The sequence below is a fragment of the Lutra lutra genome, chromosome 5 (genome assembly GCF_902655055.1).
Source record: "Lutra lutra chromosome 5, mLutLut1.2, whole genome shotgun sequence".
NCBI lineage: Eukaryota > Metazoa > Chordata > Mammalia > Carnivora > Mustelidae > Lutra > Lutra lutra.
Genome location: NC_062282.1, coordinates 95056838 through 95076462, shown reverse-complemented (window position 1 = coordinate 95076462; position 19625 = coordinate 95056838). Strand labels below are relative to the sequence as shown.

The following is a 19625-nucleotide window of genomic DNA, read 5'->3' as shown; positions in this document are numbered from 1 at the left end:
TTGATGGGTCAATCAACAGTCACTGAGCCTTCCCCTTTGGCACAGGACGGTGGGAGAAGCCAGCTTCTGCCTTTAAACAACTTTGAATTTAAGTGTAAACAAATACACATAAGTAATAGAAACCCATTTAAAAAGTTTCAGGGTTAAAAAAAAAATAACCTAGATCATATAGAAACTATATCTTGAGAAATACACAGGTACTTAAGGGTCCTAGGGGAGGTAGGATTCATTCCATTCAAAAAATCATCCCCTCAGCCCTTTTGATTAAAGTTATATATAGTCATAGAATCTTGCTTAAATGTTTTCTTAATAAGTGTTTTTATGTCTTTTTTAATGTGTGTCCCAGCCCTCTTTCCTCCACCCTCTAGATTTGTGAGTGCTCAACAAATCTTGCTGACTGGTTTCCTGGAGGATGGGAGTGTTGAGCAGTTTTGAAATAGGAGAGAGATGCTTCTGGCAGAGAGGAGTGAGGCTATGATTCTGGGTTGGGGTAATGGCACATGTGACAGTTCAGAGGTTCCAGAGGGTGAGTCATATGTGGGGGGTGACCCATTGGCTTGCTTGCAGCAATGTGCTGGAGCCAGGGTGAGTGGGAGGTGAGGGCAGTTAGGTGTGGGGAGTCCTAATATACTACATGTGAAGTCAACTGGAGGACAGAGGAGTGTGATAAGGGAAAGCGCAATTCTTATTCCCTTTTTTCCCCCCTTTTTTGCTATTATAGTATAAAGTGCTAAGGATAGAACATATACGAGTCATTAATTCCTTTATTTCTTATCAGTGTCTTAAAAGCTGAAAATAGCCAAAGAAAAAAATAAGTTGACTGCGTATGAATTGCTAGGATCCTGTAGGTCATAAATTTTAAGAAGAACTTAGTAGGATTATGAAATGTATTACTGAGCCCTAAAATGTTTGTGGGATAGTGTAAAATATTAATGATTTAGAATCTTTTGAGGCTGCTTTCTAGCTGTTTAATGTGAATCTTATCTTTTCCACAATATTAGAAAGTTATTTAGGACAGGGAGAAAGTCACATATTTCTTGTATATTTTCCGCTGGCTAGCATAATACTGGGAACACACCGAGCACTCAATAAATGGTTACTCAAGTGAAATGAACTCAAAAGGTGCTGAGGCCCTATATAACGACAAGGGGATGATGAAAGGTGAAGTCTGAAAGAGAAAAAAATGGGTGATATAGTGGGAACGCCCTAATAGTGTGTCTGCCCTGAGCCTTTTGTTCAGGGTTAATACCGAGGAATCAAAGCCCTTACCATCCTTCATCATCTTCTACTTCTGCTTCAGAAACATCATTCTCAGGAGTTTCAGCAATGGCTTGAGTGAGTTTAGATTTAAACTGGTTCAGCAGCGCCAGGGTCTGGAATAACAATTACACTGCTAAGTTCTCTGATAAGGATAAATATAATTTTACAAAACTGCAACAAACCTTGACAATGCTTTGTTTGCATCTGCACTGACATTTTCCCTCAGACACAGGTGACTTGCTTTCTGATTTAGGGAACATAAATTTGCTTATATAAAAGATGCTTAAACAATAAAATGCATGTTTGTTAATGGCTAATTTTTAATGTCCCTAAGAAAAGGATTACTTTACTAAAATATGTGAAATTAAAACTAAAATACCAAAAATAAATACTATTTGTCACTGAATAAATTTCCATGAACTTAAAAAGTTCATTGTTAAGGAAGGTAAAATGAACACATTAACTGTTAGAAGATGGGTAAATGGGAGTGACATTTTTAGAAAGCCTTTTAAATTTATCAGAAGCCTTAAGATGATCATTCCTTTTGATTCAATCACTTTGTTTTATGTTATTTTTTAAAAATATTTTTATTTATTTATTTGACAGACAGAGATCACAAGTAGGCAGAGAGGCAGGCGGGGGTGGGGGTGGAGCAGGCTCCCTGCTGAGCAGAGAGCCCGGTGCGGGGCTCGATCCCAGGACCCTGGGATCATGACCTGAGCTGAAGGCAGAGGCTTAACCCACTGAGCCACCCAGGCGCCCCTGGAATCCATGAAGAGAAATTGTGTGAAACATGGAAAATGGCTTATGCAAAAGGTGTACACTGCAGCAGTAATCATACAAGTTCTCATGGAAACATGTTAAAGTGTCTGTCAATAAGGAACTAGATAAATTTCCTAAAAAACAGTGACTATGCCATTACACTATTATAAAAATTATATTCATGAAGTATTACATTCTATTGTTAAGTAAAAGAAGTAGGGCATAATTACCATGATTCAGTAGGTTTTTTAAAAAGGGACCATTTCTCTAATTTTTGTTTGTCTCCCGTGTCCTTTGTGGGTAACAATCAATCACATTGTCCCCTGGCTATAACTTAACAGTTGACTCCAGATTTTGAGCAGAGAACAAAAGTTGGAAAAAAATTTTTTCCCTACAATTTAAAAAACTACACAATTGTGAAATGGGGTGAAGTACTACCTGTCTAAAAAATCAAATGTCTAATTAAGATACTGTCATATCGAATTCAGCACTAAAATATTCGTACTTCATAAGCAAAAAGATGTATAATAATTCAGTATGTGAGTAACGAGTATAATTAGGAGTCACAATAGATTGCTAGGCTCTGTAATTTATCTAGGAAATACCATAAAGACCATGGTTCATGAAAAATGATGGTCTAGAACTTAAGCGCAGTAAGGACAGGTGGTACAAGAATCAAAGACAGTGCTAAGAATGACAATGCGAGTGTCTCGCGTACATTCTAAGGTCTGTAAAATTTTTTTTTTTTAAGATTTTATTTATTTATTTGACAGACAGAGATCACAGGCAGGCAGAGAGCCAGGCAGAGAGAGGAAGGGAAGCAGGCTCCCTGCTGAGCAGAGAGCCCGATGCGGGGCTCGATCCCAAGACCCTGAGATCATGACCTGAGCCGAAGTCAGAGGCTTTAACCCGCTGAGCCACCCAGGCGCCCCTAAGGTCTGTAAAATTTGATGCCCACATGAACAACAGGTGAAAATATACACATTGCCATAGCTATTGAATGAGATGAGTTTTGGGAAAACACTATAAATTCCTACAGAATATCCTCATAGGCATTCTAAGGGCTGCCTAGTGCATTAGGGTTTAGATATTTTATTCTGTTTGCAGAGTAGTAATTAAAAGACTAAGCTCTTCAAGCAGTGTTAACAGATAAAGAAGGTATCCTTTGTTTTTAAACCTCATTCATTAAAAAAAAATTGTGCTTGCAAACATTTGTATTTGCTTTATAGTAAGAAAAAGTTTAATAAGAAAACAAGGAGAGGCAAAACAAAAATATCTATTATCCCACAACTAGGAATAACAATTGTCGACAGTTTGGCAAATATCCTTAAAGGTTTTTTAGGTGTTTTTGTGTATATGTGTATGAGCTTATATATCTACATGTACATTATATAAAATATATCTACATATGCATATTTCTATATCTATAAACACTGATTTTTAAAAGATTTTATTTATTTATTTGAGAGAGGGAGAGAGAGAGAGCTTGTGCAAGAGCCTGAGCAGGGGTAGGGGAAGAGGGAGAAGCAGACTTCCTGCTGAGCAGGAAGCCTGATGCAGGGCTCTATCCCAGGACCCTAGGATCATGACCTGAGCCAAAGGCAGATGCCTAACAGACTGAGCCACCCGGATGCCCCAAGCCCATTAATTTTTAATGGTGGATATTTGTACACTTGGAAATGTCTTTCTAAAGGCATAAAAAAAAATTAAAACAAAGGAGACTTCTTAGTGGAATCAAATTTGAAAGCTTCCTGTAAAATTATGCTAGACCTGGATCTTCTTCCTTCAGTTGAAAGTGGCAAGGCTGTCTATTTTTAGAGCCAATTAACCTGCTACGGGCATTTGCTCAGAGGAGGGGGACTGTAACAAGTAGAAAACATCATCTTGGCCTTTTTAAGCTTCTCCTGTATTCAGGTTTAGACTTTTCTCTAGCTGCATTCTAAAGGCAAGGGAAGACACAAGGAAGAAAAACAAACATCACAAAAATAATGGGGCACAACATAGACTAAAGATAGGATTTGGGCCACCTGGGTAGCTCAGTCAGCTAAGCGCCTTCAGTTCAGTTCATGATCCCAGGTTCCTGGGATAGAACCCCACGTCAGGCTCCCTGCTCAGCAGGGAGTCTGCTTCTCCCTCTCCCTCTACCCTTACCCCCTGCTCATGCTCTCTCTCTCTCTTTCTCTCTGGCTTGTTCTCTCTCTCTCAAGTAAATAAATAAAATAAAAAAAAAAGAAGATAGGATTTGCATAGGGACATTTCTGTTTGGCATCTATTAGGGGAGTTAGTCTTCTGGTTTTTGCTGAAGGAATGAATGGCCAACTACTTATAGCGTGGCTCTTCAGCATAGTGAGAATTTTCCTAGCAGGAGGAAACTGTTTTGAAGAGGCCCTGCCTTCGCAGACTTTGCTGCATGTGTATCTACACATAAGAGTCTCTTCAGTGGGCCTCTGCACCTCTAGTCCTGTCCTGGTTCAGTATATACTCTCTATACTGCAGCCAGATTGGAGGGATCTTCCTAAACTGCAAATGAGATCATGTCACTTCCTTCTTTCAATGGCTCCCCACTCCCCTTAGGGTAAATTTAAATTTCTTAATATGACTCAAAAATGCCTTGCATGAGTTGGCTTCTGCTTACCTCTCTAGCATCATCTTTCTCTTAGTTTATGTTACAGTCATACTTAACATATAGTTCTTTGCAAAGAGATCAGATATTTTTCATATACTCTTCCTTTTGTCTGGCTACCTATCTATTCAACCATCACAGTTCAACTGCCGAATCATTTTCTCAGTGAGGCCTTCCCAGATTCTCAGACCATCTTAGGTCCTATTAGATGTTTCTATAGTTTCCTGTACTTAACCTGTCACAATGCTCACCTTTTTTTAATGGTATTACTTAACTGGCTCTTTTCCCTAATAGCTCAGGACATATGTGTGTCTACCTTGTTTACCACCAAATATACTGATTAGTACATGGTTCTTAATAATTATTTGCTAGGAGGCAAAAAAGAGGAGTGCATGAATAAGAGTGATCCTTGGGTATCTTTGGTAGTATTATTGACTGCAGTTGCTATTCACTGTGACTCCATGAAAACAAGTTAATAATGTACTTTTTCTTAATTTCATTTGATATGCCATTTCTTTTGAAAATTGCTCAAATTCATCCTCTATAATTACAGTTTTCTGTATCTGACTTCTTGTAGAACTTTCCTTATGATTATTTTCATCCTAAGTACTGATGCATGATTCTGCTTTACCAGGAATTAGGTGTCATTTATAATGTAGTTCCTGATTATATTAATTTATCCAAATAGACTTGGGCTTTTTAATTTACTTTTATTTTGCCTATTTTATCTATACACCTAAAATGGCATTTTCTCAAATAGATATACATGGCAGCATCACAAATAAATGATTTTGGTCTTCCCCCTAGCTTTTCAACATGAATGACTGCTGAAGATATTTATCTTACTAAATGCCAAGTGTTGCATAGTATATAAAATTGACTTTCAGATTGTGGAGCTATCTTTTTTACTCTTATTTCTAACAGTCATCTTTTATGAGTTCTTAAAAATTCATAAATTATTTGAAACAAGAAGAGTCCTGTGATATTATTTACAATAGAAATCAACTAGTGGACTGAATGCCTTATTTACAGGCAGTTTACAATTTTGAGCAGAACTGGCTAGTCAGTATATGAGATGCTGTGCTAGAAGAGATCTCTTCACCATTTATAATCGCCACTACTCCATTTTATAATATTTACTTAGACAAAGGTTCTACCTGGCTACTGAGAATATGTGACTTTATATGGTTCCTATGCTTGATATGGGAGTACAAGGTTGAAACCTGAAAGTTTTAGGCCTACAATATCTGGAAAGAACATGAGTGTCCAAGGTTCTTGTCACCCCACACTCTATGAATATATCTTTCTTCATTTTTAAGAGGTAGCGTTTTTCTGATGTGTAATCAAATCAGGTTTCATGAGCAACACCTCAAGACAATTAAAAGGCAATGCGTTACATATAGATTTAGGCTTATGAAGTTACCTGGTCTTCCCGGGAAGTCCCCTTCTTTGCCTGTTGCTTTCTCAGAGCTTCATACTTTTGCTTTTCTCTTCTGTATTCTGCAACAGCATCATCAGGAGCAATTTCATCCTCTGAAGAATAATAGAATATTTTTAGAATAAATAGTAAAAAGGCTATGTGTTTTCATATTAACACCTATGCTTATTACAGAAGAGGAGGTCAGAACCTGGGATTGGTTTTCACCCGTGTGAAAATCAAACCAGGGACATCTGGGTGGCTTAGTCATTAAGCATCTGCCTTTGGCTCAAGTCATGATCCCAGGACCCTGGGACTGAGCCCCGTACTGGGCTCCCCGCTCAGCGGGAAGCCTGCTTCTCCTTCTCCCTCTGCTCCTCCCCCTGCTCCTGTTCCCTCTCTTGCTGTCTCTGTCAAATATATAAATAAAATATTTTTAAAAATTAAAATAAAAACAAAACCAATAAGTGGATCCAGCTCCACAACTATTTCCTGTGCTAGACAGTGATCAATGTTGACTTATCAACCAATTTTATAAACATCTTTATTATATAATGTATTATTGTAGTTCTCACTTGTTTGAGTATAAAATCACCTATCTCATTTTTAAAATAATTGAGTGTTGCCTGGGTGGCTCAGTGGGTTAAAGCCTCTGCCTTCAGCTCAGGTCATGATCCCAGGGTCCTGGGATCGAGCCCTGCATCGGGCTTTCTGCTTAGTGGAGAGCCTGCTTCCTCCTCTCTCTCTCTCTGCCTGCCTCTCTGCCTACTTGTGATCTCTGTCTGTCAAATAAAAAAAAAAAAAAAAAATTAAGATTCTCCTAAAATTCAGCACTGCTGTTTTACATTCATCTCCTGTTTATAAGATACAATTGTTTGATATTGGTTGATTTTCCAGCTACCTGCCACTTCTGTTGCTCAGTTAAAGCAACAACAGCAACAACTAATAAACAAGTTCAATTTGATGTTATCATAAAAAACAAGTATATCCAACGAATAACTCAGGACAGCTATCAGAAGCAGATCAAAGTAAGTTTTGCTAAGTTAGAATTAGAAAACCAATTTATAGATTTGATCCTGCAATACTTCCCTGTAAAGATTCGTTAACATCTGGGTTTATGGAGCACAGTTTTGTCTCAAGAAGAGTACTAACATTTTGTATTAACTTACATGCATATGTATTAGTGAAAATTTATGATTGAAAAATAAAAAAACCAAAAACCAACAACCTATCTCTTCTTATCTTTGGCTGGCAAACGAAGATGAGCCAGATGTAATCAAGAACACCAGTAATCGGGATGCCTGGGTGGCTCCATTGGTTGGACGACTGCCTTCGGCTCAGGTCATGATCCCGGAATCCCGGGATCGAGTCCCACATCAGGCTCCCAGCTCCATGGGGAGTCTGCTTCTCCCTCTGACCTTCTCCTAGCTCATGCTCTCTCTCACTGTCTCTCTCTCAAATAAATAAATAAAATCTTTAAAAAAAAAAAAAAAAAAAAAGAACACCAGTAATCTTTCTGTTCAAGCCTTGGTTTGTTGCTTACATCTTTGTTACGTGGTTTGAAGAATGTTACTAATGTACAGTGTATTAACAATCAGCCATTTTCGAAATTTTCTAATGCTGTGACATTTGCTGCATAAACCCAACTGTGTGAAAAATCTGGCCAACTATTCTATTTCATAACTGAGTATATCACATTAGTATAAGTACTTCCCTTTACAATATGATCAACTATGAATAATCATAGCACGTTAATTTTTTATTTTTATTTCTCAGGAGTATATTCTGAATAATTTCCTTAGTTTTATAATTCAGTTTATTAATCCTTTGCTTAGTTATAATTACTCAGTTTTTAAGATGTAAGCTGAGCCATTGATTTTAATTATATTTTTATTTCTAGGTATTCTTTTTGGTTATTCTTCTTTTGGTTATTCATCTGTTCTTTTAATAGTCTCAGTCTTTTTAAAAATTATATTTAGTCCTTTAAAAATCTCTTTTAATTATTTAAAACACCTTTATGTTGTATCTTTCAGATTCTTCTTGGGGATCTTTCTCTTGGGGAGAGTCTTCTGACTCTCTTCCTAGGCTCATCATTTCTCTATGTGTTTTCTAATTTTTGACTGTGAGTTTATATTTAGCTAGAGCTGCATCTCCATCATGCTCTGTAGGAATTCTAGGCACCCAGGATTGTTTAAGAGTTTCTACAAAAAACTTTTGCATTTGTTTCTACCAGGCAATTTAGGGGGTCTAGTAGTCTAGACATTTTTTTTTTTCAAGTTAATTTCTTGGCTTAGGATTCCTATACCATATAGGGAATGTATATTCAGACTTTGTAGCCTGCCTGGTAGAGGTTTAGAATTTTGATTTCTTGAGAAACTTTTTTTTTTTTTAAATCTCCCCCACACAGAGGTCTGAAACATGACAAGCTTCATTGTGGCCTTCCTGACTAGGTGGATGGTTTTTCTAGTTTCCATTTCTCTTGAGCCATGGCCACATCTCTCTCCAAGTCTGAGATTAAAACTCCCAGCTTCTAGCTAGTAGAGCCTACATCTGGTTCCATTAGCCCCCTGGGCAACGATAATATCACCTTGCGCACTTAATGCTCTGTTTTTTTTCCCCTTTGTTTCTGGTACCTACGACCTTTCTTTTTTTCTTACCCTCTCTCTTCTCTCTTTCTCTCCCGCTCTTAAGCTTAGCTAAGTATTTAAATTGGGCAGGATCATATTTTATCCAGCATTTCTATATATGTGTAGAAGAAGGAAGGTCTGTGCTAACTCAGTCCGTGTTGCCAGAACAGGAAGTAGCACATTCATTTCTCATGTGCTTGAATCCCCCTGAATAAACAAAAATTGAATAAGCGACTGGATGATTTTAGTGACATAAAACTGGCTAATAAAATACACAAGGAGTTTGAAAAGTTTAGTTTTTCTAAGTACAGACTGTTCTGCTTTTACTTTTCTTATAAATCTCAATATACAGTGGATGATAATTCATAATGATGATGTAATATGATGACTATTTGTCATTAACTGAAATTTCTACAAAATATGCTAAATAAATAGGAAGGAAGAGTGGTAGGGAAAAAAAAGAACATTTACCAAAGAGTATATGTTAGGCACCATGTTAAAGTGCTTTGATGATCTAGAAAGGATCCATACACCAAATGAGGAAACAGGAATTACAATATGGTAGAGCTGGGATTTGAGCACACTGTGCTCAGTGACTTCAACTAAAACTTCAATCCAGAAAATAAAATTTTACCTAGTGTCTCTCATATGTGGGCATTCTGAGAAATGCTATGAAAGACATCTAAAACATAAATGTTACAAACTTTTCATTCTATAATGTAGTCTAAAGGGTGAAACAAACCTAAGATATGTGAAAATAGTTAAGAAATCAAGCCACTGACTTTAAGTTTCAAATTGCTGATTCCTTAGAGGGCTTAAAGCTTACATATGTTATAGTATCAGAATAAAGTATCTCAGCTATCCCTGAGATAATATAGGTAGGTAATATATGTGAAAGGGTCTGGTGAAGAGAATGTCCAACATCACTATAATCATCAGTTTATCACTGGACTATCAGCTCACTAGAGCACCAGAGTTAGAAGTTACCTTGAGGATCTACCAATCTACCTTCTCAGTCAATAGGTGAGGGAACCAGTGTTTAGGTGAGTGAAGTTTCTCAGCCAGTCTCCCAGAGGGATCACCAGCAGAGCCTGGGCTAAAACGTGTGTTCTGATGCTTAGTTTAGGTGACAAAGTTAAGTACTGCACTTCTGTACTCGCATGTTATAAAGAATGCCTTTAACCCCTCCTCTAAGAGCTAGTCAGAAACTTAATCCTTGCTCCACTTGAATCTCTTCACTGTGAAAACTTTTTGTTCTGAACATAAAGGGACGATGACTCAACTGTGGTTACTTAACTAATGAACCAATGGTAACCATCTACAAATCTCGTTTTATAGATAAAGGGCTTATTCCCTACACTGTCTCAGGATCAGCGCTCAAGAACTTAACAGCTCCAAGTAGTTGTTACATTCATTCATTTAAAAAAAAAAGGCTTATTGAATAATCAGTATGTATTAGAAACTGTTAGTAAGGCTGCTTATAAATTATTTTAAATATACTGGCATCCAGTACTTCAAGGAAATTTTTGAAAAATTTCCATAATAAATGAAAACTTTTATATGAATAAAAGTAATATGTTACTGCTAATAGTAAATAGCATTTGAAAACAAAACGGATAGACTTTAATGGACACAGAAAATATCAATGCTGGTGATACCTAGTTGTACTTATCATACTTTCTGGAAGCTAAAAAGTATGTTTTTTTAAAATAAAATTTTATGGGGCGCCTGGGTGGCTAGTGGGTTACATCTCTGCCTTCGGCTCAGGTCATGATCTTGGGTCGTGGGATCGAGCCCCACATCGGGCACTCTGCTCGGTGGAGAGCCTGCTTCCCCCTCTCTCTCTTCCTGCCTCTCTGCCTACTTGTGATCTCTGTCAAATAAATAAAATCTTAAAAAATAAATAAATAAAAAATAAAATAAAATTTTATATACACCAGTTCTTAATTCTAGGAAAAGTACCGGCTTGAAAAGCGATATCCATTATAGCTAACATTTTAAGTACTCATTATGTGCCAGATACCAGTACCTGAATTACTTGCTTAATCCTGATAACCAACCCTATGAGGAAGGCATAGTATTAGCCCTATTTTGCTGATAAGGAAATTAAGGTAGTAAAAGGTTAAATAACTTATTAAGGGACTATAAACATGAGAATATAAACCCATGTAGTCTGATTCTAAATGACAAGTTTTTAACCACCTTGGTTATTTCTTTTTCATGTCTGACACACAAGAGAACAGAAAGTACTCCAATTCAACATAAAAAGGCATCAGGTTACCAGTTGGATGTGTCTGATGAAATAAAATCCTACCAAAAAAGGTTCTATATTCCTCCCAGACCATGATAAATGGGAAATACAGTTTGCCAAAACGTGGGTTTATGTAAATAATTTCTACCTAGGAAGAATTCTTAATGATTTTTTCTTGATAATCCTTAATTAGTCATATTCCCCCCCTCATCTGAACCTTTAAACAGTTTAAATACTATATCATAACTGCTTCTTTGTCTGTACTGCCCCCTAGTCTACAAACTCAGATGGCAGGAATTATGCCGTTTGTGGCCTAGCATACGCCTTGCATATAGTATGTACTCAATAAACAGTAGCTGAATAGACAAATGAACAATCTGATCACTCTTAGATCTTAAATTACAGCAGTGTCCATAGTAGTCTTATTGCTTTTGCAGGATGAAAGACTCTTTGAGAGACTTGTAGGGGCTCAGGGCCCTTAGCATACAAATACTTTTTCAGCAGATAGTTGTTTAAATTGAGTTAGAGATAAATAATTTATGACATGTATTAAATAGGTAAGAGGAGTAGAAGTCAACTTTAAGGCAGTTACTTCTGATTACTTGAACACTAAGCTTTCTAGGTAGAATCTGTTAGATTTGTAGCCATTGATTGAAGCTTCACCATCTCCTTGAGGAGCTACTGGGGATAAACTACATATTCTCCCCCCAGTCAGAATGCCCATTTTTTGGTTTGCTTTATTAAGAAAATATATTATGGAAATTATAATAATGGGGATATTCTTTGCCATTAAGATGAGAGCCTACATATACTTTTTATTATCATTTTCATAATTATAATCCATAGTATTTATTGAATGACAAGAGGTTAAATTTGTACTAATTTGGGGGGTTATTTATTTATTAAAGATTTTATTTATTTATTTGAGAGGGAGCGAGAATGAGAGTGGGGAGAAGCAGAGGGAGTGAGAGAGAGAGAGAGAGAGAGAGAAGCCGACTCCCTACTGAGCAGAAAGCCTGATGCAGGAATCAATCCCAGGACCCCGAAATCGTGACCTGAGCTGAAGGCAGACACTTAACTGACCGAGCCATCCAGGTGCCCTGTACTAATTTTGTTTTAAAGATAATTAAAAGTTGCTTAGATGATGTCCTTAGAAAGTGAATCAGAAGAAAACTGGTCTCTTTATCCTATGAAACTGCCAAGATGAAAATTATTCACAATAATGAAATTATTTAATAGAGGTGTCTTATGCCCATTACAAAGACTAGGCAGAAATTTAGAGGAAGACTAGGCTGAAAGTTTAATTTATTTCTGTACTGTGAACTAAAATAAGAAATCCATGATTTAATTCATTTTATTTAACCACTTCTTATTTTCAGCGTATTTTTTTGTTACGAATTGAATACTGGCTCCATCTGGTGGTCAAAATAAGCCGGTAGTTCCATGAAAATAAGTCAAAAGTGGTTAAATAATTCAGGAACTGCCTGAAGTATGCTTGAACCCTCAACACTGACATATGCTTTACCACTGAACAGTAATTAAATGGAATTCAGTCTACATTTACATGGAATTTTTCTTTTTCTTTTGCTGTTGTTCATCCTAGCTTCATTGCTTCATGTTATTTTAGGCTTAAAATAACCCTCAAAATAAAGTAATACACAATATTTTCCTGTGTTTTTCTATTAACTGAGTAGAGAAATGTGAAGGTAACCTGTTATAATACAGTTAAATTAATCCAGACTTTTAGACTGTATTCCATTTTGAATATAAATACAATAATACTTATTTTCACTATCTGTATTTTATGAATTTGACTATGGTATGCCTTTGTGGTGGTCAGCTTTTGTTGAATTTAATAGGAGCTCTTGATGCTTCTTGGATTTTGATGTCTGTGCCCTTCCCCACATTCAGGAAGTTTTCAGCTGTAATTTACTCGAATAAACCTTCTGCCCATTTTTCTCTCTCCTCAACTTCTGGTACTCCTATGAAATGAATGTTACTACATTTTAATAAGTCATTGAGTTTCCTAAGTCTCCCTTTGTGATTCATTACTTTTCTTTCTCTCTCTATTTCAGCTTCATTGTTTTCCATAGTTTCAATCTTATATATTGCTGGTTCACTCCTCTGATTTGTCCATCTTTATTTTTATGGCCTCCATTTGGGTTTGCATCTTGGTTGGAGCAGGTTTTTTTTTGTTTGTTTGTTTTGTTTTGTTTTCCAGATTTTACTTATTTATTTGAGAGAGAGAGTGAGAGAGCACAAGTGGAGCAAGGAGCAGAGGGAGAAGCAGACCCCCGGCTGAGCAGGGAGCCCAATGTGGGGCTCAATCCTGGGACTACAGGATTGTGAGCTGAAGGCAGACACTTAACCGACTGAGCTACCAAGGTGCCCCTCAGTTAGAGCATTTTTAATTTGGCCTGACTAGGTTTTAGTTTTTTTTTTTAATCTCTGCACAAGAATACTGACTTTCAGCTGTATTTTCCATTAAACATTTCTAGCAGGGGTAGCCTATGAATAAATCAGAGTTCATATGTAGGGGCTCTGTATAATTATAATCTACTGGCTACTTAATCTTAATTATTTAATTCACTATAAAAGGAGTATGTCCATAATCACAACACAAAATATTAGTACTATAAAGTTCTTAGGCAGCAATAACTGCTCCCTTACAGATGAAAAAACTGAGGTTTAGAGAGGTCAAATGATTGTGCTAAGCTTGGAATATCAGAATCCAGATCTTCTGACAACTCAATGTTGTTTCCTTTCTACATATACTACTGTGTGTGCTTTCTCTTTGGAATGTGTAATCACCACAGAATTATTTCATTATAGTCTAATAATCACTTTGAAATTATATCCATTTATACTACAATGTGACCATTTATAAAATGGCATGACTCTCCAATATAGATTTAATTCTCTAATTGGGAGTTTTCTTAATTTTAATTTTTGTTATTTTCCCTTAAGTTATTAGAAATTTTTTAAAACTTATTTTAATGTCCTGGTCCTATCCAAATATAAAATTTTAACTTTTATTTCCCCCAGTATATTGCTTTGTGGAGTTTATAATTCAAATAGCAGTTGTGTTGGTAATAACTTATATAACAACACATACATTACACAAAGTATTATACTAAGAATCAATTCAAATAAATTAAATGAACTTACCTAACAAATTAAGAGATGAAGAGAACTTATTTCAGTAAAGACAGGTTCTGAACCCTAAACATGAAATTGCCTTAAATTCCTAATACATTTTTTTTATTATATAGACTCTATCTGATAAGTTTTTTTAAATCAGATGTTTCTCCACTTTTCTGAATAATGATCACAAGAAACAATTACAATATAAAAATGAGTACTGAGAATTATTATTATTTTTTTTAAGATTATTTATTTATTTATTTGACAGAGAGAGATCACAAGTAGACGGAGAGGCAGGCAGAGAGAGAGAGAGAGAGGGAAGCAGGCTCCCTGCTGAGCAGAGAGCCCGATGCAGGCCTCGATCCCAGGACCCTGAGATCATGACCTGAGCCGAAGGCAGCGGCTTAACCCACTGAGCCACCCAGGCGCCCAGTACTGAGAATTATTGAGGGGCATTAATAGCTTTACTTCTGGGGCTCTAACTTTCCACCTATCTGCTCTAGTCTGTTGTTTCTGTTCAAATTTACTTCATTATTCCTCACTTGGACCCTAGGATTAGCACAAAGATTGATTGATGTTGCCCCCACGTTTCTCAACAGAGCACACTTTGTGTACTTCTCCAGATGGTGTGACCTACAGTTCTTGCAGTTTGATGTCCATTTTGATAACATCCCTATGTTGACCTGCCATTCTGGATATGGAAACTACAAATTTTATACTCTGTGTTGTAGCAATAAGAAAAAAAAATACAAAATTCTTTAAGATAAAAAGATTTCATGAAGCGAATCAGGGCAGATACTAAAGAAAGAATTGCTACCTAAAATTGCCTAAGGCTATAATTCTCCTAGTAAATTAAACACTGCAGAACATTTCTAATAGTACTTAAAGGAGAGTTCTACTGTTCTGCAGTAAATTTATGAGGTACTTTTCTCCAAGTAGTTATAAGAGTTTACAGACCAGTTCAAAATAGTCCTTAAATACTTGCATGTGTGATGCACATGGGCTTCTTTTTATCCCCTGTGTGACTGAGGCATTGAAGCAATAAAGTGGCTTCTAAAATATAAGTTAAGACCACTACTACTAGTACTATCATCACTTTTTAGGACCTAGCATGTCTGAGATATAATACTAAGAACTCTGTGCCTGCTTTCTCACTAAATTCTTTTTCTTGTAACAACACAATGGGTATTATCATTTCTTTTATGAAAGAGGAAACAGGTTTAGAGAGGTTAAGTATCTTGCTCAAGGTTATATGGCTAATAAATGATAGAGCAGGGATTTGAAATCAGGGCTGTCGGACTTCAAAGCCCATGCTGTTTCTATTCTATTACACTGCAAGCAGTTACGGGAATGAAGGGGGGCACTACTGTATATGACAGTGAGTGAAACATAGATGGTTCCCAATGTGAGGATCTTTTAAGCTGGAAAAGGGATAAGATAGCTATACTCTAACTGTGCAGTGTTACAAATGACATAAGAGAGGTCCTGATAAAGTACTTAGGAAATTCATGCAGAGGAGACAGAGAAAAGGTAAGAGGAAGAAGTGGCAGGATCACTGGGCCTTGTAGGAGAAAGAAAATTAAGCCATAGCAGGTAGAAGAGACACCATAACCAAGCAGGAAGACAACAGAGGACAGTATGCACATGAGAAAGAGAAAAAAATGTTCTGTGAAAGTGAAGAATGGGTGAATAAGATAGGAATAAGGAAAATAAGAAAAATCTGATCATCAAGTACCTAAGTGATAGATTAATGAATTGGAACTTTATTTTGGTTAAGTAACAAGTAGCCACAAGACCTATCTTCTAGGTCTATATTGCAAGGAAATTATTTACAAGTATCTGCAAGCCTTTTGTTAAACTAAATGAAGTGTGTTGAACCACCTTTCACTGGTATGTTGTTTGAACTAATTTCTAAAATAAAATAAAAAAAAGAAAAGAAAAAATTTAAAGTGTATTTTCTTATTATGATACTAGTTTGAGTTAGTTGGTAAAATGGAGGCTAAAGTTGCAAGTTTTCTGATACCCACACTTCTCTTAATGAGAACAATGCCTCCTTCAGTGGTTCAGTGAACAAGAAGACAAAGACAAATAAGTGAGAGAGAGAAAGAAGTGACCCGACTCCTAAAATCTTGTTAGAATTTTCCCTAATTAGTTTAGGAAGGAACTTTGAAAAGTATCCTGGTAAAATTATTTTTCCATATCTATCAGAATAGTCTAACTTAAATGTGAAAATATGTGCAATTACTTCAAAGTACCATGCCCAATTGTTTCTGGCTGTGTTCACTATCTCAGAATTTTTTAACCTGCCTAGACCATATTCTCTACTATAGGTACACTTACTCTGATTCAGATTTCACCCCTCTTCCTCAATTCCCATCTTAAGTGATATCTCTAACAAACTAAATTTTGAGAGGAGGTGAGGGTAGGACAAAGGTTATCAAGTTATGCTTCATTTGAAGTTGACCTGTGCTCAGATATGCTTTCTGGAACCTGGGGTTGGAGTCTGAGTTGGATGGGGGTCACCTTGCTTAGTCTTACTGGTACTGCTATCAGCTGTAAGCCAGCCCTCAATCTGCCGATTCTGGCTTCTAGCTAACAGGTCATTTTGCTTGTAGCTTATTTTGTTTTGTTTTATTTATTTGTTTTTCAATTTTCTTTTTCTCTTTATTTCTTCTTCCTTTTAAGATTTTAGTTATTTATTTGACAGAGAGACACAGCGAGAGAGGGAACACAGCAGGGAGAGTGGGAGAGGAAGAAGCAAGCTTCCTGCTGAGCAGAGAGCCCAATGAGGGGCTGGATCCCATGACTCTGAGATCATGACCTGAGCCGAAGGCAGATGCTTAACAACTGAGCCACCCAGGTGTCCGTGTTTTTTAATTTTTTTAAGGAAACACTGCTTTATAGCTTTATAGTGGAAAGAATTTTGGACGAAGTTCTGACTCCTCAAATCTGTTTGAGTTAGGCTGAATACTAAATGTCTTCAATGCTTTGGTTCCTTTGTTTGCAAAATGGTAACTATAGAATTTGTTTACTTCTTGTGACTGTTACAGAACTAAATGTAAAGAGGCAAATGACAAGACTTTGTAAACTGTTCATATTATATAAATATGAGGTATCATTTGGCACTGAATACAGGGCACCATATTTTATGTCTATAAGCTACTTTATAGTTATGGCTTCCTTCAAAAAATTAAATCTCATTTGAAGAAGCAAGGAGTAGATATAATATTTTTCATTTTATTAACATATTTGTTTGAATAAAAAATATTTCTGTATATTAAGTCATATTTTCAAAGCACTAATAGAATTCATAATTGGAAGAAAAGTAGACGATCCTTTTGTGAAGTGAATTATCAAAACTTAATTTATATTTCCACAAATTTGGATGTTCAAATGTAACATTCTTATCATGATGCTTACCTATCAATCTGAATTTGCTTAAGAATAATCTGGGGTGCCTGGCTGGCTCAGGTGGTGGAGCATGCGACTCTTGATCTCAGGGTGGTAGTGAGTTTGAGCCCCACATTGGGTATAGGGATTGGTAAAAAAAAAATAAATAAATAAATAAATCTTGGGGGCACCTGGGTGGCTCAGTCTTTAAGCATCTGCCTTCGGGTCATGATCCCAGGGTCTTGGGATGGAGCCCCAAGTTGCGCTCCTGCTCAGCAGGAAGCTTGCTTCTCCCTCTCCCACTCCCCTTGCTTGTGTTCCCTCTCTCGCTGTGTCTTTCTCTGTCAAGTAAATAAAAATCTTTAAAAAAAAAATAAAATCTTAAAAAAAAAAAGAAGAAGCACTATTTGCTAGCATATGCTCTGCTCTACTTATCCTCTACCTGTAGGAATAGTGCTTTCTGCATGCCAGTCAGTATTCTAAGTGTTTTATGCAAGATAATGTATTTAATATATTTATATATACTTAATATATTTAATATAACAGGAAAGGAGTTGCCACTAGATGTATCCTTTTGAAAAAAGCCGAAATTTGGAAAAGCATGTGATAAGTGAATGCCAGTGAGCTATGATTGAGATGGGTACCAAAGCTGGACCTAAGAAAGTGAGTTCCTAGAGGACAGGAACTTTTCTATTTTATTCACCATTTTATGTCTAGAGACTGAACATCTGCTTATAAGGTTTCAGATACTTGACATATTATTTTAATGAATTAATTAAGATTTCTTTTTAAAAGGAAGGTGATTTTTAGAGGAAAATGGATTCCTAGGGAAAGTAATTGAAAGAGGGAGTGGCGAGACGGAAGGGACAAAGCGGAGGTATATGAATAACTGGCCTTCCTTGTCCCAAACCTTGAAAAGCTGCAGTCATCAGGTGCCACCTTAAGCTTAATGTCTCTGAACATTTCTTTTGTGGTACCTGTAGCCAAAAAATGATCAGGAAACAATGGAAATATAATACTCATTAGGATGATAGATCAACTAAAGTTAAAGTGTCTGAACTCTGTATTATAAAAACATATGTGCTGGGGAAAGAAAAAAAGTTATTTTTTAAAGTGCCTGAGCTTTGAAATGGCATTAATTAATCAGTTAGTAAAGAAGGGTTATTTGGGTTTATCTGATTAATTTCATAAGCTGAAATTATTAACTCAAGCAATCTTATATTTTTTTCTTGGTGAAGTGAAAAATTTCTCACCCTCTTATTTTGGATTATAACATAATTACAGACACATTCTCACTGATTAATTAAAAAAAAAACACCTTTGGCTTAGTCACAAAACAAAGCCAACACACTGAATGGACTGGGTTCAATATTTTGAGTTAGCAACTTCACATTCTTTTCTCAGCTTTGTCACTCACTCGAGTAAAAGCTTGAGTTGCTTCACAAATGCTTTGTCTCTAGTCTTAGATGGTCAATTCATTATTAATTACTATTTTCTTTAAGGCATTTAATGTGGTAAATTAATTAGTATGCTACACTGTTAAAATATGCAAGGCAGTTAAAGTATGGATAATAGAAAAATAAGCAAGCCGACCTTGAGAAAAATTTCTGAGAAACTGAGTTGACTATTATATCCTAGTAGTCTGTCTAACATCTTAAAAAGATACCACAGACCAGCAATCTTTGGCTGTAGTAAATATTGCAACCATTTTCTCTTTAACTACAATCAAATTGGTAAGAATAAACATAATTATTCTTTTATATATGCCTCATATGGCAACTCATCACAGTGTGGAATGAAGTGTAAGGGACTTCTCTATGGGTTTGTGGAAGACAAAGTACAAAGGACTTATTTTTGTTGTTTTTTTCTATCACAGACTTAGTTTCCTTATGTCACAAAAAATATTGCAAATAAGATATTCAGAAATAAACCAGACAAAAGTGGTAAAAAGGAAACTGATGCTGCTCATTCTTGGTTGGGGTTATTTGAAAGGAGACCAAACTGGAAGGTTGCTTCTAGAGAGAAAGTATAATAATACAGTGTATTGTATAACTGCGAAGTATTAACAATAAAAATAGGGACTTATATAGTGTAATAAAACTTTTATTTATTATTCTTTCTTAAGTGTTTGAAGAATAAATAGATGTTCTC

General features: G+C 36.1%; 1 protein-coding gene across 2 annotated transcripts in view; it reads right to left on the bottom strand.

Annotated features, from left to right (window-relative positions):
* Positions 1-19625, bottom strand: part of CWC27 (CWC27 spliceosome associated cyclophilin) — a 196688-nt gene that overhangs the window by 28728 nt on the left and 148335 nt on the right. The window contains exons 12-14 of one of the 2 annotated variants that reach the window (XM_047728916.1): positions 6069-6178; positions 1270-1373; positions 572-1168 (exon numbers count right to left, since the gene is read on the bottom strand). In XM_047728916.1, coding sequence (XP_047584872.1) covers position 1168; positions 1270-1373; positions 6069-6178 — 215 coding nt within the window. In that variant the 3' untranslated portion in view covers positions 572-1167. Of the gene's footprint in view, positions 1-571; positions 1169-1269; positions 1374-6068; positions 6179-19625 lie in introns of those variants that run through there. The other variant, XM_047728915.1, reaches the window with a different exon arrangement.